Source organism: Mixophyes fleayi, chromosome 10 (genome assembly GCF_038048845.1).
Source record: "Mixophyes fleayi isolate aMixFle1 chromosome 10, aMixFle1.hap1, whole genome shotgun sequence".
NCBI classification, from domain to species: domain Eukaryota; kingdom Metazoa; phylum Chordata; class Amphibia; order Anura; family Limnodynastidae; genus Mixophyes; species Mixophyes fleayi.
In genome coordinates this window covers 13,916,450-13,937,998 of record NC_134411.1, presented here as the reverse complement: position 1 = coordinate 13,937,998, position 21,549 = coordinate 13,916,450, and the positions used below count along the sequence as shown (strand labels likewise).

The window sequence follows — 21,549 nt, the reverse complement described above, 5'->3', positions numbered from 1 at the left end:
GGCCCAGAAGCCACCTGGGCTCCCAGTATTAATCCACCCCCCCCCCCCCTTCTGCTGGCAAGAAGTGCTCACCTCATGACAGCAATAACAGTGGTTGCCCCACAACCAATAAAAGTTTAAGTCTTAGTTGTTACCATAACATAGATCGGTATAAAATGGTGTGCTGTACTAGTTATTAATTCACAGATGATCCATCAGAAACCAGATACAACATCCAGTATAGACGTTCAAGCTCCAGGGAGTAAATGTACTAAACTGCGGGTTTGAAAAAGTGGAGATGTTGCCTATAGCAACCAGATTCTACCTGTCATTTTGTAGAACGTACTAAATAAATAACTAGAATCTGATTGGTTGCTATAGGCATCAACATCTCCACTTTTTCAAACCTGCACATTAGTAAATATACCCCCCGGAGTTTGACATCTTACAGTAATAGAGCTCTGGGTAGTCAAGGCCAAATTCAAGCCCAGAGTGACAGTGTTGATCCTGTCTGGTAGTCGACCTGAGGTATCCTGAGCCGAAGACCGACAGTAGAGACACAGAGTTAGATGCAGGGTGGAGTTCACAGACATGGGGGTAAATGTATTAAGTTCTGCGAGTCTCCGATTTCCGGCGACTTGTAGAAATCAAAACTTAATACATTTACCCCATGGAGCACATTTATAGGACTGATGGAGCTAATCCAGAACCTGTCGGGTCAACCTGTTGAGTAAGATGGTTAAAAGAGCCTGGGTACCTGTGTGATGTCCAGTCTACAAAGAAAGGGCCACCGTACACTTAAGTGATGTGCCCGATCAGGAGAGCTGATAAAGAGGACATTGCGACTGCGAGAGTGATTATTGTGGAGGTGTTTCATAAATAAAAGTGGAATCTGTTGAGTGATGGTCTGACACCGCAACTGTCATGTGAATTATATTATTACACCTGTGATATCAGACAGCCAACCAGGGGGTAAATGTATCATAGTGCGGGTTGTACAAGTCGCCGGAAATCGGCGAGATGACTGCTTAAATTTAAAGCGGCACTTTAACCCACTATGATACATTTACCCCCAGGCTTTCAAACTTGCATGTGCAAGCACTCTCCACATTCTAACCCACAAAGCCCAGTGATGGAAATAGGTAGAGCCAGTCTAGAGGAACCCAAAATGAGAGGTAGGTGCACTTGTGTCAAGAACCCCTCTTCCTCCCTCTATCATTGTCCCTCAAGGCTCTGTCCTTGGCCCACTACTCTTCTCTCTATACCACCTTTCTTTCCAAACTTATTTCATCCTTTGGCCTCCTCTATGCCATTGACACACAGTTATCTTTCCTTCGTGACCTTTCTAGGCTCATCTTCCTGTCCCAACACTCTTCCTCTGCTGCTCCTTTCCATAAATCCCAACCCGTTCACTCCACTCTGCTTCTGACTTACACCTCTCTTCACCTCCTCCCACTTCCGCCTCCAAGACTTCTCCTGTGCTGCCCCCCCACCAATGGAACTCCTTAACCCACCGCCTCACTCGACTCCCCCTAACCTACAATCCTTCAAATGCTCCCTCATAAATCATGCTTCATGCTCACCTATTCAACCCCCTCTTGACCATCTTATTCACCACTTGTTTCTACTGTCTCTCGCCATCCCTGCCTCTAGAATGTAAGCTCTTACGTACAGGGTCCTCTCTCCCTATTGCCTTACGTCTTTTGCTACATCGTGTGCGAGTCCCTACAGATTTGTATTTCACTCACACTGATTTTTGCTACTTAGGTGAAACTTATCTGTATCTTCGTCTAGCACTTCGGAATTTGTGGCACCCTATAAACAATAACAATTAGTATACATAACAGCCCTTACACCAATCAATCACATTAAAACCACCTGCTTAATATTGTGTAGGTCCCTCTTGTGGCCGCCAAAACAGTCCCGACCCGTTGAACCATGGAATCCACAAGACCTCTGAAGGTGTCCTGTGGTATATGGCACCAAGACGTTAGCAGCATATCCTTTAAGCCCTGGAAGTTGCGAGGTGGGGCCTCCATGGCCCAGACTTGTTTTTCCAGCACATCCCACAGATGCTCAATCGAATTGAGATCTGGAGAATTTGGAGGCCAAGTCAAAACCTTGAACTCTTTGTCATGCTCCTCAAACCATTCCTGAGCAATGTTTGCAGTGTGGCAGGGCTCATTATCCTGCTGAAAGAGGCCACTGCCATCAGGGAATAGTTGCCATGAAGGGGTGTACTTGGTCTGTAACAATGTTTAGGTAGGTGGTACGTGTCAAAGTAACATCCACCTGCATGCCAGTACCCAAAGTCTAAGTAATTCTCAATCCGCCTCTTGTTCTTGCTGAAAGATTTAGTGTCCTCTTCCCATCAAACCACTAGTCTTTAAAGGTTGTACTCTTTTCAGGTGAGTGTTCTAACCTTATGGGGAGAGCAGTGACCTGTACACTTGTATCATTATATGAGGCGATGGCTCCATATCACAGGGACAGTGTCATGATAGGACAGGAAGGGCAAGTGGGAGGCTGCAAAGTTATTGTAAGAGTGTAATGAGTACATTCCAGGAACAGCACAGTGATGATGTGAACCTCCTGCTTCCCTGATGTGTGTGTGGGGGGGGGGAATCAAATGCACCACGTTATGAAATGAAGTTTATACAGTACATCCAAATTGTTTCAATTCCAGGTCACTGTGGCACTGGATTGGATTCTTCACTTACCACATTGTTTGTTTTCTCTCATACTTGGGCCCAACTTGTGCATAGTTGTTGGGAGAAGTTCATTACAACAGAATGGTCAGGAGTTTGTTTCCAATCCATGTGGTATCCATTAGTTGTGTTGTTCCCCTGTACACTTTACAGCCAACAGCTTTCCATTTAAAGAGAACCTTTCACCACTTTTGAAGCTGCAGCTACACAAATCTTTCCTCCTCCGACCTCTCTCCCTCTGTCCTATCCCGTGTATCCAGCTGCCTCTTTGCTGTCACTGCCCGGATGTCTCAACGCTTCCTCAAACTTAACATCTCCAAATACGAGCTGCCTTCTGCACTATGTATTAGGAAAACCCCCCAAAAAATAAATAAAACCATGGGTCTCATCTGTGTTCCAATGGACACATGAGAGAGAACACAGAATAGCATAGATTGTAAGCTTGCGAGCAGGGCCTTCTCACCTCTTTGTCTGTTTTACTCAGTTTGTTTATTAGTTTATTATGTTTGTCCCCAATTGTAAAGCGCTACGGAATATGTTGGCGCTATATAAATAAATGATGATGATGATGATGAATAGCAGACAGTCTACACGAACAGAAAAAAAAATAATAATGTAGAATTATGGAAATTGTGAACTGAAACCGCCAACGTATCCATTTCGCGAAGATTGCTTTATGATTAACACAAAATTAAAAAAAAGGTATATTTCAGTTTCTAACTCGATTCATCATTCGCATAACTAAAATTGGGGAGCTCAAGACAGAGTATGCTTTACAAATGCTGTTGAACTCTTATTTAATTTTAAACCCCCTTTCCCCAACAAGAATCAGAACAGCAAAGGACCAAGGCTTAAAACACTCTGACAAACCTCTTACCACCTGATCGCAGGATTTAAAAATTTGCTCCTTCCTACACATAAGTGTTTTTCAAGATTGTGCCTACATTTACTTCCAGAAAAACACCACAGATCCTTTAATGCCATGCAAAATTGATTGTATAGTTCAGTGTTGGCTAACCTGTGACACTCCAGGTGTTGTGAAACTACAAGTCCCAGCATGCTTTGCCAATAGATAGAAGCTTATTGTTGGAAGGGTATGCTGGGACTTGTAGTTTCACAACACCTGGAGTGTCACAGGTTAGCCAACACTGATATAGTTCAACCGAATTAAAAGATATCACTTATATCATCTTACATATATGATTTCATACATTTGGCAAAGTTACAGTTTCAAACTTAAAAACTTTTTTTTTTTTTTTTTTCCCCTCAAAAACTATTTCTGCCTAAGCAGCAGAGATTATAGATAGGACATAATAGAGCTTGTTTACAAACTGGATTAAGATAAAGAATTTGCCTTGAACCATTGAGACAAGACACTTGCCTTAGCTGCACTATATAAAGGTAAATCACTGCTTTGATTTTGGGCGCATTTTAATGCAATATTAGTAAACAAGACCATATAGGTCTGATAAGCGTTGCGACAAGACCGTGAAAAAAACCCAATTATGTAGTAAATATTTTATTATACATATAAAAAGGATAAACAGACCACAACTCTCCTCAGGTCTGTGTGTAGTGATACAGAATAACACAAGATAAACACTCAACTACAGTTCAACCCATAAACATATCCCATAGACAGTTTTGTATGTTCACAATCCATAGAAATAATAAGATAAGTAGCACAGTGCAGAACGGATTAACCCAACACAACAGAAATGTCGCCCTCTGCTGTAATCCTGGATATATTATACAGAACGTGATTGAAATAAACATGATTTTATTGGTTGTCTAACTTTGGAGTCTGTTTTGTAAACAGAATCTGTAGTGATATTTAAATTTAAACATAAAATACACCCAGGAGCAGATGCTGCAGGTTGAACAGAATGATCCGCTGCTTTGTTTATAAAAAAGACTCACCATGAAAACATGTTTAATATGGAGGGCAAAATTAAATCTGCATTTCACGTCCAAAAGTAAAATGCAGATTTTTTTTTATTTAATTGTTTGCACTACGATTTCCTATTAGTGACTCAGATGTGGTATTTGAGAGCACCAGTCACTTACACACAGTAGAGGATGCCATTTTTTTTTGGCTAAATCAATACTTATTAAAATTTATTATCTAGCGTTACCATATTACCAGGGCTGTACGGAGAATATCTAATCATTCACATCAGCTGATGTCTCTTTGGAACTCACAATATAAATTCCCTACCCACCGCACCCCCCCCAGTTTCCATTTTTTTGTCAGCAGCCAATTACCCTGCCATATTTTTTTTGGGTCTGCGGAAGGAACCTGGAGCACTGTGAGGAGACCCACACAAACCCATACACTGGTCAGGATTGAACCCATGACCTCGGTGATGTGAGGCAGCAATGCTAACCACTGTGTTGCACTGCAGCCTGATCCATTCGGCAACAACCAATGACATCACTGTTTAATGTGCGCAAGGTACACAGTGCCCCGGTAACTACACTTTGTACCAGTGATGCTACTGACTCCTTATGAATTGATAGGCTACATTTTCAAATAATGGATATGCCAGTGTTGGCTAACCTGTGACACTCCAGGTGTTGTGAAACTACAAGTCCCAGCATGCTTTGCCAATATATAGCAGCTTATTGCTGGAAGGGTATGCTGGGACTTGTAGTTTCACAACACCTGGAGTGTCACAGGTTAGCCAACACTGGGATAAGCCAACAAAGTGACTGCCCCCTCTGTGTATAAGGGACAGGTTCACATCAAGTTAGTTTTGATAGTTACTGGTACCTTTGCTGGGGCTCTACTCTTAGCAACCATCTATTCATAAAGCCTATAGCACCATTTACTATTTGTTATAAAGTACTGCATTATTATCCTTTATTTATATTGCTCCATTAGGGGCCTACTGCAACCAGTAAGTTTTAATTTCCTAGTATTGTACATAAATGTCTAATTTAACAAACAAACAAAAAGAAAGAAAAAAAAAAAAGAGCCCCACAAAATAGAACTATTTGTAACTGGATGTTGTAACATTGCAATGAACACATTTGTTTCACTAGCTTAAACAAAAACAAAACAGTAATCCGGCTACTAATATATTTACAGAGAGATAAACAGCAAGTAATGTAAAAACATACAAAATTCTTAAATAAATAAAAAGCTTTAAACAGCAGGAATTTGCCTTTAGGTTAGGTCTAAGCTAACTTGTAATGAATATTGATAGAAAAAAAGGACTTTACAAGTTTATGTATGTTCACAGAATGTATAAAAGGTGAGATTGCAAGGGACAAACACCTGGTAGGATTCAGTGGTACTCACTAAAATGTTTACAGGATTCCCGACAACGGATACCCCGCAGGTGTATTCCACGACAGACTGGTAATACCGACATGTTCAAACACTGACCTGAAACTCCTCTTACGAACGAAGAACCCGTCAGGTAGCGATGACGTCACTATTAAGCTCCACACTATGTTTGTGGCTGTTAACCAGTTTTTTTAAGGCCTGTACAATGTTCTTTAAAAAGCCTAATAGATTGCACAGGCGGCAAACATAGTGTGGAGCTTGAAAGTGACGTCATCGCTACCTGCCCGGTTCTTCATTCGTCGTCAGTGTTTCAGGTCAGTATTTGAACGTGTTAGTATTACCAGTCTGTCGTGGAATACACCTTCGGGGTATCCGTTGTCGGGATCCGGTAATCGTTAAAAGGTACCCCGTCCATAGGATTTGCTTATCATTTTTAAAATCTGTATGTTATAGAGAGTGGTAGTTTTAAACAGCCCAGTTTTAATGGGAGGGTTGTGACAACAATTCATCAATGTCCACCTTAAGGCTTGTCGTGGACAGACGCAGTGCTTGTAAGAGTGTACGGTTTGAAATGTTATTCCTGTATTTTGACTTTATATGATTTAAGTCAGAAAACGCCTTCTCGCAAATATAGGTGCTGCCAAACATGGAGGCAATTTTCATTCCTAGATCCCTTAAATTAGGGTATCTATCTTTAGAAAGAAGTTTAAAGAATGGAATTCCCGCCTCTGCTCTGGATGCAAGAAACAAGTCTGCCTGCACTTCGCACAACTCCATTTGATAATGTGTATCTACAGAAACGATATCAACAGTCAGCGGGTTATTGAACAATCTCAAACTTGGGTGCAGATCATTAAACTCTTGAAACCTCCTGTTGAAGTTCTCAATGAGAGCTTCAATCTTGGGGATAAATCTGTTAAAGTCTAAGACAGTTCCGCTGTCTTTGATCTCATGAAAGAGTTCGCTGCAACACTCAAAATTGATCAGCTCGTTCCTTAACAAATTTAATTTCAGTAACATAAGTTTGTTCCTGAATGCGGAAATGTGCTTGTAGAGTTGACAGACGTTTTGCTCCCTTTCTTGCAAATTTTTGTTCAAGGAATTTAAACTCTGTGTGATGTCCGTTAGGAAGGCGAGAGAGCAGAGGAAGTCTGTGTCAGCAAGACGCTTCTCCAAGACAGGGTCCGATTTTAATTCCGCTAGAAACAAGTAAATCTCCTTTCGAAGTCTGAAGAATGTACAGAGATAGTTTCCTTTGCTTAACCATCGGATATTTCTGTTCTGCGGCAAATCGCAACTAGCTGCTTCAAGCTCTTCCAACAAAGCTTTAAATCTCCTGCGGGTTACACCACATTTCTTGTCTCTAATCAAATTAGTAATTTTTATTACAACCTCCATCACGTCGGACATTTTTAATAAGGTACCCACCAAACCTTCCTCGTGCACGATGCAGTGGAATATCAAACAGCCAATGCCATCACTTTTTAACATGCCTGTAAGACCGGCATTTTTCACGGCAGAGTTGGCGCCGTCGGTAATGATGCTTATACACCTATCGAAACCGCCGTATTCACCCAAGGCAATTTTCACTTCTTTATAAATGTCTTCGTCATTACCGGCTCCTTGTAGTGGCGTCAAATGTAACAATTCCTCCGATATATTAAAATCCTCGTCCACTGCTCGGATACAAATAATGAGCTGGCTGGTGCCAGTTATGTCTGTGTTCCCGTCTACAGCAATCGAGAAATAGGTGCAGTTTTTAACTGCTTCGTGAACTTTTTGTATAACATAGTGATCCATGACCGAAATGCGTCGGGCCACAGTTTGGTGGGAAAGTGATACAGACTCAAAACTTTTTGCCATTTCTTCATTGCCAAAGGCGCGAGCCATTTTGACGGCACATTCTTTGATGAATGCTCCATCGCTAAATGCTTTTTTCCTTTTCACGATTTCTTCGCAGATGAGAAATGATGCCTTTATAGCCGCCTTCTCTGTGTTTAGAGCTGGTTCAGGTACGGGGGCTTGGCTATCCAGCTTGCTTTTCAAGTCCATTATTACAGCTAGTCTTAAATCCCCAGTATATTTAGAGTACTGGAATTCATGCTGTGACATATAATGCCTCTTTACATTGTATTCCTTGCAGACAGACAATATCTGGAAACACACTAAACACTGAGGTTTGTTTTTGGTTTTCACAAACAAATAATCCATTTCCCAACGCTCCTTAAACATACGATTTTCACTGTCCACTTTCCGATGCCTGGGGGTGCTCCTTTTTGGAGTACAGTGGGTAGGAGTAACCTGTAAAATAAAACAATGTAAGAGCAGCCACTAAGAACAGAAATATGTAACAACTGAACAGAATGATCATATAAGCTCATAGGTGTAATAGCTGATAGATTATAATTTTGCTCTTACATTCTGGTGCAAACAAAAACTTATCAGTTGCTTTGTTTTAACATGCTAATTACTGTTCTTGTTGTGGTGCAGTGAAAAAACCTCAAGAAATTATGTAATGAACAGAATCATTTCTACATGTGATTAGCAAATAATAAAAATGTTGGTTGTAACGACTGCAGCAAGACATGCAGAATCCAATACATTTAAGTAGTCGTGCGGTAGAATTGTGAATCATTGTTAAAAAAAAAAAAAAGTCAAACTATTTAATACTGAGATTTCCACTCCATGTAGAGAAAATACTATAAAAAGCAAAGTCATCAATATATTGTTAGCACATCTGCCTTACAGCACTGGGGTTATGAGTTCAATTCCCGACCATGGCCTTATCTGTGAGGAGTTTGTATGTTCTCCCTGTGTTTGCGTGGGTTTCCTCCGGGTGCTCCGGTTTCCTCCCACACTCCAAAAACATACTGGTAGGTTAATTATTGGCTGCTAACAAATTGACCCTAGTCTGTGTGTCCGTCTATGTCTGTGTGTGTGTATGTTAGGGAATTTAGACTCTAAGCCCCAATGGGGCAGGGACTGATGTGAGTGAGTTCTCTGTACAGCGCTGCGGAATTAGTGGCGCTATATAAATAAATGATGATGATGATACTGGACAGTGAATAAATAGGACAGGTAATTTGTATTATTTGGTTCCTTTTTAGCAAATATCAAACACCTTTTTGAAGACAGTGACATCTGGAGTTGCAGGAATCTGTAGTTACAGAAGGATGTATTTGTATTCCTATCACTGATTGGCCTGAACATGGATCATACAGGCTTTATTCGTGAAAAGTTTAGTTGTGCAGAAGTCATGTAGCTGGTGAATGCCCGTCATATGTGACTATAGAGGATATGTATGTAAATGATGATTATGGAGACTAGATCTGCAGTACCAGGCACTGTGCACGGGAACTACCTGGTTACAATAGTAATATCCCTATATGATTGTACACCCCTCCATGCTGGCATCCAGGTGCGGTGTACAGCCGATCAGACGTACCTGACTGGACTCCATGGCAGTCGGATTATCAACGTGAGAATCCATGGTGGAGGCTGCGGACCGGGAACCGGAAGTCTCCCGCCGCGGCCCGAGCACTGTACAGGAAGTGTCGCCGCTGCGCCCGTGGGCGAGGTCTACTCGGTCCGGGAATTAGGGGGCACCAGGACCTCCCGGCCTGCAGGTGGCGCTGTCTGTGGTGTCAGCACCGGGAAGTAATGTGACAAGTGCGGGCAATGAGGAGAGAAGATGGCGAGTAAAGTGCTGTGAGTACTGAGGGCATCAGAGCCGTGCACGCTTTATAATACCTACTGTCATATAATATATACATTATGTCCCGAGTGTGTGATTTCCTTACATGTGTCTTTATTTTATATTGACTTTGGCACAAGTTTACCTCCTCCTGCTGTGGTGACCTTACAGCAGAGGAGGGCAATGGTGGCTGTCCTGGAACTACAAGTTTCAGCATGCCCTGACACCTGTTGGGACTACTTGCCTGAGCATGTCATGGACAAACGCAGGTTGCCTGACGCTGCCTTAAGCTGGGTACACACTACACTGTTTTCATCCAATAATCGGCTAAACAGCCGACATACGACCGCTCGTTCAAAAGTTAGGTCAGTGTGTGCAGTGACACAATGGTCGAAAGTCTGCCCAAATGGACGATTGTCGCCTCATTTGGTTGGTTGTACCGTTTAATATTTTTGTTCCAATCTTGTTTCCGTTGTGTAGTGTGTATAAACTTCCGACCGATCCACAACAGTGAGTACGAAATTACAGTCATTGCTCACGACAACATGGCTGTAAAAAGTCGCTAAAGGGACGTCCGCTCTTCCCTTTATCGTCCTAAACAAGACTAGTGTGTATGCAGTCCATGGACCGAGCGATCAGAACATCGATCGCATGTAAAATCGATCGGCATAAAAAGTTGGTGGAAAATTCTGTAGTGTGTACCTAGCTTTAGAAATGTTCTTTACCTGTGTAGGTGTGTGCACAGTCAGCATATCCCATTGCAAGCTTTTATGTTCACTATTATAAAAAATATTTTTGCTCCATTGACAACATCATTATTTGTGCAAAATTGACTTTAAGGGAGAGGTTCAATTTGACAACAATGTGGTGTGCGGATATAGTGCCATTGAAATTGCCGGCAATTATGGAAAAGATCTCTGCTCATTTTCCAAAGAGGTGCAAGGAAAAATGATGATTTCTGTCAAATCTATGCCGTGAAGTGTTTTGCGGATGTTCCAGAGACACTCCGCGGCTAATTGAATCTCCCCCTAAGGGGCATATTCAATTAGGTGATGAATATCGCTGCTGCATATTTTTTATGTTCATACAGTACCGCAGCATCGCAGATTTCCCTTTGCAACCCTACGGAGCGTGAACGGAAATCTGTGATGTTGCGGTGAATGCGAGTGCCTTCGGGTCGGTTTTGTAGGCACTTCGCGCTTAATTGAATATGTCGCCATGGTTCTATTTGGCAAATATAATTTGTGTCTTGTCTTTGACTATTTTCTATATACATTCTCTTTAGTAGAGTATTTTACCCTTACATGTCCTGAAGGAACCAGTTGTTGTTTGTCATCTATGGCTGGTCCCAGCTGCTGCATCACAGACTTATTGCCACAGGAACCAAACTGAGTCGAGCTAATGCATTTTCATGTCTGCAAGATGATATAGAATAAGGGCTGTAGACAGAGGGTTTACTACCAGAAGGAGCTTTAGGGCAAGAAAGTGCTATATACGTTGTAGTATAGAGTTTATATAGAAAATTGTTCTATAGAAGAGGGTTTATATTAACCAAATAGGCCCTTAGTTTCCATTTTGCCCAATTAACCCCTAAAAACAATAATGACACTGATGGGAGTATTTTCCTTGAATTATTATTTTCCCTATCAGGGGGATTGGTTTATTGCAACAAGTATGGAATATTTTCACAACCCACCCTCTCCAAATGCTGAAATTAACTTTGACAATCCCAGTCCCTATACAGCAGTGATGGGCAACTTCCTAGAGTCATCATCATTTATTTATATAGCGCCACTGATTCCGCAGCGCTGTACAGAGAACTCACTCACATCAGTCCCTGCCCCATTGAGGCTTAAAGTCTACATTCCCTAACATACACACACTGGGGTCAAATTGTTATCAGCCAATTAACCTACCAGTAAGTTTTTGGAGTGTGGGAGGAAACCGAGCACCCGGAGGAAACCCACGCAAACACAGGGAGAACATAAAAACTCCTCACAGATAAGGCCATGATTGGGAATTGAACTCATGACCCCAGTGCTGTAAGGCAGAAGTGCTAACCAATACGCCACCATGCTGTCCTCTCCTTGTTCCAGACCCTGCCATAGCCATGCTGGGTAGGACAATTCTAGCACTTCATTCAGCACATAACAAATTTATCTAGAACTATGGAAAATCCTCTGTCGTCTCCTAGCTTGGCACACCATGCAAATGGCAAGGGATGGAGAACAAGCTTGTTGGTGAGAGCTTGTTGGAATTCATCTCCTGGCTCATAAAACAGTACATACCGAACTCTGTCACATCTGTGATTTTAACACTGTCCATTGTCCTCATTGCTTACTTCTATATGGGCACACCACTTTTTCCCACCAAGACAAAGTTAGTGTATGACCTTTTTGGGGAGGGCTGCAAGGATAACTCGATTTTGCCACATTGTAGAATTTTCCCCACTGTCATTTGTGGAACGGCAGGAAAATACCTCCCTATCAAAACAAAATTACCAGTACCTCCACATTTGTCACTTTGTCCAAACCTCACTCGAGAGCCAACAACAAGACAGCTCATCCATTTTGAACGGACCTGCATTTATAATTCCATCTGTAGAGGCCTTGGAATTGGATATTAGGGTTTCCCTTGACAAAGAAATGTGGGGCAAAATTTGTACCAGAGTCTCTAAAAGCTTCATTAGTGAAAAGAAATCTACACAATCTTAACTAGGTGATGCCTGGTCCAACATCTTCATAAAATCTAACCCAACACATCCAATCAATGTTGAACAGAATGTGGTCAAGTAGTCAGCAGTGTTGAGATTTGGTGGTGCTGCCCTAAGATTAGCCTGGAATACTATGAAATCACTCATTACTAATGTTACAGGGCTATTCCTCACCAACCTGCTCCTTGAGCTCCCCCCCCCCCCCTCCCACATATGATTTAGTCTAGAAGCTTATCTATATTTCACATATGCTGTGCAGCAAAATGCCAAATTGCACGCATTTGGGAAAAAAAAACCCCTCCCACACAAGTTAACAGTCGTGTTTGGTTTATATCCAAAGTGGAATACATAACCAGTCTGCAAAACAGTACTGTTAAAAACTTTCCATAAAATATAGGATCCCTAATTACCATAATACACCACTTCCCGGTGCCTCATGAGTTCTGAGTCTTCACTAGTAGAACCCCCCTCCCCCCCACACTTGCTTATCCTTCAACTCTTCCCCTTTTATATCCTTTATTATTTTTTCTTTCTTTACATTACTGCAGAACATAGTCACCATAGTGACAGAAACTTGGCTATTTGTTTCATATTTGCTTTCACTGCCTCTATGTGATTATGTAATATCAGATATGTGTTGAATATTACAGCTTCACTATATAATCAGTATATTCCATTGTTTTATCGTCACTTTCTCTTTTTCTTTCTTTTTTTCTTTTTTTATCGTAAACAGAATTAAATAAAGAGATATGAGAAAAGGGAGGATAAAAAAATATTTTCTGCTGGTGCACTACTGGCTCCAGCAAGCCCTGGAAGGCCTAAAGTGGCTATGCTGGCGCTTGTAGAACTACAATTGCCAGCATAACCATGGCTGTCAGAGCCTGCTGGCACTTGTAGAACTACAAGCACTAGCACAACCCAGAACCTGTAGTGCACCTGTACAATAAGGACACACACTGTGAAAAACTCCTTCAAACTCTTTTTTTTTTAATGTATTGCTCGCCTAAATCAAGATGGGTCCTTTTCTTGTGGTTTGTCCCTTGTAAGCCATTGGGGCAGCCCTACCCAACCTGTGACTCTCGGGGTGTTGTGAAACTACAAGTCCCAGCATGCCTTGCCAGCTATTAGCTGCATATCTGCTGGCAAAGCATGCTGGGGCTTGTAGTTTTAGAACACCTGGAGAGTCAGAGGTTGGCCAGGCCTGCATTGGAGGAACAAGATAAAAAGCCCTATTAACGAGGACTTGCTCCTTGCAAAGCCGCAACACAACTGAGAGTCTGAGTGGCCTGTTAGCTTATAAATAATTCAGTATGACTTCTCTCTGATTGGTCAGAGTGTAGGAAAGATGCTCTATATTGGTTAGTAGTTGTGAGACCTCGCTAACCACAATTGACTACATTATATATCGATGAGCTCAATTTCAGCTAACTCCACATTGATTCCCTGATTACATAATATTTACATGAGTATTGTATTCATTTGTAGCAAAATATTGTTGTCTTCTCCCTGTAGAATCGCTAAGGTATATGGCATTAACCATGTTTTATTATTTTAGATATCCACTTTACCAACTGGGAAATCCACAACTGCGCGTATTCAGAACCAACTTCTTTATGACTCTGGTGAGACCCGGTAAAGAGCAGCCAACAGATACAGCGCAGTTCCGAATAGCTCTTCAGTAAGTTACACATCTGCTTATACCGTAGGTTTCTTTAGTAAGTATAGTACAATGTAACCCCCACTCTACTTGTTCCAAGGAACCAGGAAACATTGTTGTAAGATCCAGGAAAGTGCAAAATTAGTTCAAGTAAGAGAAACACTTCAGGCAATTTGCAATTGATCATGTTGGATTGTTTTGTGCTTTGTTCCATAATGTAAACATATCTCTACAGTTTTGTTTTCATTTTTTGTTTTTGTTTTTTTTAAAGCAAAAAAACATACTCGTACAGTAAAGTAAAATCCTGACAATAACATTCAAACTTTCCTTAACTGGGTAAACATACCGACCTGTACATACAGTATTTTGACATTTTTGCACTAATAAAACAAGTTATTACACTGCACTGAGCAGTGGCAGAAATACACATCCAGATCATGTACAGAACGTTGACAGTACAGGATACTTAATCTGGGTCCTTTTTGTTGTGTACAATGTGGGAAAAGGTAGTGGACAAACCGGGAAATGGTTCCAATGAAAAGCATTGGGGAGTGTAAAACAAAGGTAAGATCAGGACGTGTAAATTAGGGTTTGGGGAAATCCCCATAGGGTTGCGAAGGGAAATCTGCGGTATTGCAGTACTATATAAAAAAGCGCAGCGGACGCGTAATCAATACCGCTTTCATACTGCCGCCCCGGAGCGTCCCAGCTCAGAAACACCATTCATACTGCACCTCGGACCCGGGAATTTCTCGTGTTGTCCCCATTCATACTGCACAAGTCTGTGCCCTGGCAATTTGTGGGAGTCATCACCAGAGCAGTTTTGATTGACTGAAAAATGGTGATGTCATTGAAAGGTGACTGGTTTTTTGACGCATAAAGATGATGCAAAAGTGGGTGGTGATTGTTTACCACATTACTTTTCATCATGGCCGTCATTCTCCAACAAACTCCGATTCTGCTTCAGCTTGATCTGCACTCCACCATCCACCATTTCTCCTAAACTCCTTCTCGAATCTTCCACGGGCTCCCACCGATGACATCATCCTCCAGAGACAGCCAGACAGCCAGACAGCCAATCAGCTTGTTTTCTGTGCAACCCGGGTTGAAAAACCCGGGTTGCACCATTCATAGTGCAGGCAACCCGGGTCCGACCCGGGAATTACCCCTCGATAAATCCCGGGTTGAAGACCCGGGTTTTTAGACCCGGGATTTTTGACTTGTATCATTCATACTGCACCAAGACCAAGGTCGTTTGAGCTCGCCCCGGCAAAAACCCGGGATTTTGGTGCAGTATGAATGGGGTATAATTGAATATGCCCCTTTGACTGGCATACCTTCGTATGCTACCACTATGGTAACGACAGATGCCAATAAAAGTCATTCTGTTGGAATTTGTAACCTGGTTTTGATATAAAGCATAACAATTGATAACTTCTGTGTCCAGTGCCGTATGTTAATAAAGCTGAATGTAAAGCACATTGATCATTCTTCTGCTTTAGGACAGTTTGTGTTTTCTTTACAACATGTGTTAACCCATCCGGATACAATACATTTCTGTATGCCTCTATAGTAAGAAATGACAGGCAGGGGGTATTTTTATCTATATATTATGAGTCCTGATGATATTATTGCTGTTCTGCGATGGTTATATGTGGAGTCCTGCGTTTCCTAACCTACATGTCGTTCTCTCCACACCGCAGGATGACAAAGTTTGACGTCCAGAATTATCTGCAGCGTATATACAATGTGCCTGTAGCCGCCGTGCGTACCCGCATCCAGTATGGTGAGTCAAATCACCGCTCATAAGGCCAAGGATCCACCAAGCCATGGTGTGACTGATACAAGTGCTCTCTCTTTCAGGTAGCAACCGGAAAAGAAACCATTTGAGGCAAAGAGTGAAGCGTCCAGACTACAAGGTAGCCTACGTACAGTTGGTGAGTTTTGCTTTGTCTTCCATTTTTGCACAGATTTGACCCCACATGTGCATGGTCACATTCATTGTCCACGTGTTGCTTAACCATGAGTGCTCCTTGTTATACTGTGAGACTCTTGGTTCTGTCCTATGAGGTTCTTGATGTTTCTTGTGATGACATCCCTCCTGTCTGCTCCCAACAGTCAACAACATATGTTTGGTGACTCAGATGTTCTGAGCTTTGAAAATGAGGGTTGTATTGTAATGCAATATGTGTTTATAACAGACATCATTGCTGGATTGAGTTAGAAATGTCTGAATCAGAGCTTTAATATTTCCTGTGATGTGCCTGTGATCTTGATATTGCTTTAACCATCTCAGTGTGTGCTCTTGCTTTGTTGTCTGCATCATACTCATGCAATGAAACTTTTACACCAGTCTGGCTGCATTTCCCTCTGAATCTTGTCCTCCACACATACTAGGCCTTCTGGTACATACTGTATTCTGTCATTCCAAAACATATGCTGTGATGTAACGCCATTCCTCTTTATATTTGGAGATTAAAGCAGCTCTGTGTGATATATGCCTCCTCTAAAGTTGTGCTGTGTTGACATCTAGCTCTCGTTCTGCAGGGTCAAGGACAAACCTTCCAGTTCCCAAACCTCTTTCCAGAGAAGGATGCCACGGCCGAATCTGGTTCATTTGAAGAAATGCAAGAAAAATATTTGGAGAATGAGAAGCAGCGCCAGATTAGTGACCCTCGCAGGGGTGGACTTAATGACTGGTTTGGACTTTAATACTATCGTTTATAAAACCTAATTACGTTAAGCTGATCCAGTCCTGCTCCACTTCAGTACTACAGAACATGGTTTCTAGATCTGAAGACCCGTTTTTCATACTCTTAAGTTCCCCTGTAGGATTCAACATCATTCTGTAATGGACAGATGTAGCCTTGCTCAGTTGTTTATATCATTTTTCACAGCAAAGACTTTATTCCTTGATGTGAACAAGAGTATTGCTTTGGGATCAGCGATGTGTTGGGGAGTGAACAATCTACTCCTTTCCATATCTATTCATTTGTGAATAAGATTGTTTTTTCTTTTTTTTTGTATCTGATTGGTTACTACCAGTAAACGTAATTTAAGTAGCACACATGCCTTGTTTGATATGTTTGGCAACAACTAAGAAACTATTAAAACAGTGCAGTCTTTATGTCTTTTGAGGTGCAATATGAAACATCTGTGGAAACCATTTGTGTGTGTGTGTATGGTATTTGTGGATGCATCTTGCAAGATCGGCTTCATGTAATACTTTAGATTTGGTTAGTGTGTTTGCAAACAAGATCTTCATCATGAAGATCAGTAAACATTCAAAGGAAATTTGAGAAAAGGGCTATTTAAAAGCACCAATCAGGGCAATAATATTTTTAAGACTCTTCCTATATTCCTAGAGCACTCTCAACTCCAAGTAATGGAGAGAATCTGGCACAGTTTTCCATTGCAGAGATGGGACAACAATAACCGACACTCTTCACAAATCTACTTTATGGGAGAGTGGCAAAAAGAAAACCATTGTTGAAGAATACTTGTATTACATTTTGCTAGAAAGCATATGAGAGATCAACATCTCTAGAACGTGAGCTCTCTCCAGCAGGGTCCTCTCTACATGTTGTCCCACGTCTGTCTACTGTCTGACTCCTTCGTACGTCTTGTCATGGCTTTTCCTGTACTCTGTATGAGTCCCCATAGCACTATTCACACTCATCTGTGCTACTCATGTGTATACCTCATCTATTTGTTACTTGCTTCTGTATCCAGCGCTATGGAATCAGTGGTGCCCTATATATAATAATATAAAGCATTTTTGGCTTGGATGCTAGGTGCTATGTTTGGTGCAAACTTATATTTTACATCATCCCAAGAAAACTATGCCTACCATGGAGCATTGTATTGGGGCACACTGCAAAAGCTTTATTTGAGTGGATCAGGTACAAAAATCATTGAAAATTTGTGGAATTGCTGATTGCCAATAGTCCTAAGAACTGTCATTGGGACTTCCATGGTCCTATTATTTGGGTTAGGGATTGGGAAAATCTTGTATTCAGGTAAGTTTCCCTCTTTAATGGTACCTAGTACTGAGGAATTCTTATGCTACATATATTTATGTTACCTCTTTATTTAGTGGGCTGTGTCTGCCTTCGATTTAAATGCTCTGTTGTCAAAACAGGATTCTTGCACAATAATAAAATTAGGAGGACGTAAAGGGATTACGCTACAGACTAAATCAATGGCTTTCTAGTGAATGCTTAGATCTACAATTTAGTAATACCCTTATAAAAGCAAAAGTAAAGTCTTGCAAGAGGAGACATATTAAACACCCATCTCCTAATATTAAAATTTGATATATATACAAAAGGAAAATAGAAATACAGTTCTAGTGCTTATTAAAGGTATATCTAAAACTACCACTAGATGGCACTCTTGCTTTCATTCTGTACAGAGGATTGTTTCCTGCTGATTACGTACTGTCTGATGCTGGCAGAGGGGCAACATTATGATATTGTAACTAAAATGTTTTCTAGTATGCTGGAGATCAGGCTATTAACATTTACTATTTATTTAAAAACAATATAGTGCGTTCAAGTTGTGCAACAGGGCATGGGTCACATAGCAAAATTTGGGTAAGGGCCCAGTGATATTGCTCAGCCTCACCTCCTGCAGTTCAGCCACTGAAGATTTTCTTTGAGTGGGATCGATGGTTCTTCTGAGGCTCCTGAGTTACAGAACGATGATTAGTTCTTTGTATTGTCTTTCCCTTTCCTTGCCACCTTTCTATTTGTAATAGAACGTGCGCATCTAAAACAAACTAACATAGTAGTGGACTTGTGTTACTGACCTATTTCAGCCCTTTCCTAAATCTCGCCATACATGCCATTCTTCTGTTCCTTGGCTTACGGTTCAAGCTATAGGTACACTGTTGAATTTGATGACACAATTGGGATCATGTCCAGTGTCACTGGGACGTTAATGTGCTAGTAGATGACTGCACACCCAGGCCGGTAGTAGTCCACTTTTGACCAAATTTACCAGCAAACCTTAATTTAAATGACATTATTATCCAGGACCATGGCTGTTCTGGGGTCACACACTATATATTAAGCCAGTATGATATAACTGTTTGTGGTCAGCACAATTAGTGGGACAGTCATGCTTAAAAGAAATGACTTCCAATATATGAAAATGATTTTCCAGCAATGTCCACAATGTCTTGTGTGTAGTGTTTCTCTTTCCCCCCTCTCCACCCCCTTGACTCTTGTTAAATTCTTCCTTGCTTCTCTCTGTCTATCCCATAAATACTTGCTTGCCTCTCCCCCCCAAAGCCTAGTTTAAAATCTCCAACCTTCTAACCATCCTCTTCCCTAGCACAGTAGCTCCCTCCTCATTCAGGTGTAATCCATGTCGACAATAAAGATGGCAACTGACTGAGATATCAGCCCAATGCTCTAAGAATCCAAAACCCTCCTTCCTACACCAATCTTTTAGCCACGCATTAACCTTCCTAATCTCCCGCTGCCTCCCTGGACTAGCGCTTGGCACAGGTAGTATTTCCGAAAATACTACCTTGGATGTCCTTGCCTTAAGTTTGCGACCTATGTCCCTGAAATCATTCTTTAGGACAGCCCTTCTTCCTCTAACTCGGTCATTGGTGCCAACATGGACCACATCCGCCGGGTCATAACCAGCCCCTCCCAGCAATCTGTCCACCCGATCCGCAATATGCCACGCCCGAGCACCCGGGAGACAACACACTGTTCGGCATGCACAGTCCAGGTAACAGATTGTCCTCTCTACCTTCCTAATAATTGAATCCCCTACCACCACAATCTGCCTGGGTCCCTGAGTAACTTTGTTCCCCTCTATGCTGGAGAGACCATTCCCCTGGTTGCTAGAGGAAGCAGTCTCACTCAACTCTACCAATTCTGAACTGCCTTCCACAGTATCTTCTTCCTCCCTCTGCTACCCCTAGTAACTGTCACCCACCTGCCTACCTGTGCATCCTCCTCTGCTCCACCCTGCTCAGCTTAACGCATCAACGATGAGCTGTAAACTCTGCTCCAAGTTGGCAATCTCTCAATGTTGCAATGGTCTGCTTTAGATCAGTTACCTGGGCTTCCAAAGAGACCAATTTCTCACAGAGGTATAAACCTTGGAACATTTGCTCCAAGTGTCCATACATATGACAAGGTATGCATTGAGTGAGATCATCAAGTCTGCTACCACTCCTCTTATTATGGCTAACCTAACTTCTTATAGCCTACAGTGAACTTGAGAGTACTAACCTTTGCTTGCCACTTACCAGATTAAACCCCTTCCTGGATTCAACTCCTTACTGGATCTAAATCCACACTTTAAACAAACAGCAGTGGAAATCAAACAGCAGTGGAGATCACAAGCTCAATGAAGTCGCTTACCACCACTTGTTAAATAGAGCTTGCAATAACCAGCTGTATCAACTAATGCAATTAAACCACAGAGAAAAAAAAAAGACACTTAATAAACACACAGAAAAACAAATCCCCTTCAATAAATACTCAGAATAATCCCCCAATGTATATCACTCTCTCAGTACAGCACAGTAATCCTTACTGTATCTAACTCCACACTTTAAACAAACAGCACTTGAAATCAAACAGCAGTGGAAATCACAAGCTCAAAAAGAGGGTGCTGCCAGTTCTACCATGATGTGGACAAAGCGGTCGTAGATTTTGTGACATTGAAAAGAAGAGCAGGTGTCTCCATATCGGTTTTAAGGGCAAGGGATATACTGCCAATTGACATCCCATAAGGTGAGTGTGAAGTGAATAGTTGGTACAGGCTACGCCTATGCAGGGAAGTGTACTGAGCTCATTTTCCAGAAGAAAGGAGTTCTCTATATCGACCCATTTCTTATGACCGTGTGCCATGAAATTATGTGATTGTGTAGAGTAATAATAAGCTTGTAGGACTGGGAGCCCTTGACCTCCTTCAGATGTGGGTTCAATGTAATATAGGTCACAGATTGATGATTTGTTAACAGTTTTGCCATGAAAAGTCTTTGCTTTATTTAGTCTATCTTGCCCAAACTGACAAATCACTTGTTTATTTTCTATAGAACTAAGATTTTTTTTTTATTCCACAAATAATAGTCTTTTTTATGGACTAAAACATTATATGAGACCTTTTGGCCATAATTGCTACTCAGTCTTGTTGGGGACAAAAATATAGCAGAATATTTATCATGGGGAAAAGCTTGATAAAACTCCTGAAAATGTCCAATGTGCAATGATAAAATGCGGGATCAAATGTAGCGCAATCTCATGGTGTTAGCCAATCTCCCTTCCGTTCCCAGAGATAGGCGACTTGTATAAAACAACCTCCGTTCTTGGCGATGTACAAGTATCAATGCTATACAAGTAGAATCTCCTTCCAGCACTTGGCTAACTGCATCCTCAAAGCTTTCCAGCACCGTACTAAGCACAATGACATCACTGGGAGGAGCTGCTGGGGACATATGAAAGCGACCAATCAGCAGGGCCTGAATAAGGGTTCAGG

The 21,549-nt window shown here is 41.6% G+C and overlaps 2 protein-coding genes across 3 annotated transcripts; one reads left to right on the top strand and one right to left on the bottom strand.

Moving 5' to 3' along the window:
- Positions 1 to 4,190: 4,190 nt before the first annotated feature.
- Positions 4,191 to 9,575, bottom strand: LOC142103735 (general transcription factor II-I repeat domain-containing protein 2B-like). Of its 2 annotated transcripts, XR_012679428.1 has the most exons (3): positions 9,425 to 9,575; positions 5,040 to 8,280; positions 4,191 to 4,994 (listed from the first exon to the last, which is right to left on the bottom strand). XR_012679428.1 is itself a non-coding variant. In XM_075187892.1 (2 exons), exons 1-2 carry the CDS (start codon positions 9,467 to 9,469, stop codon positions 6,460 to 6,462), a joined length of 1,866 nt encoding a protein of 621 aa, XP_075043993.1. In that variant the 5' UTR covers positions 9,470 to 9,575; the 3' UTR covers positions 4,191 to 6,459. The 2 variants fall into 2 exon arrangements, 1 of the variants encoding a protein (XP_075043993.1); XM_075187892.1 differs by having other exon boundaries at positions 4,191 to 8,280.
- A 6-nt stretch (positions 9,576 to 9,581) lies between these two features.
- MRPL23 (mitochondrial ribosomal protein L23) lies at positions 9,582 to 17,170 on the top strand. Its single transcript, XM_075187893.1, has 5 exons — positions 9,582 to 9,687; positions 13,942 to 14,064; positions 15,747 to 15,829; positions 15,907 to 15,980; positions 16,591 to 17,170. The coding sequence occupies exons 1-5, from the start codon at positions 9,671 to 9,673 to the stop codon at positions 16,753 to 16,755; spliced, it is 462 nt and encodes a 153-aa protein (XP_075043994.1). The 5' UTR covers positions 9,582 to 9,670; the 3' UTR covers positions 16,756 to 17,170.
- The last annotated feature ends 4,379 nt before the right edge of the window (positions 17,171 to 21,549 follow it).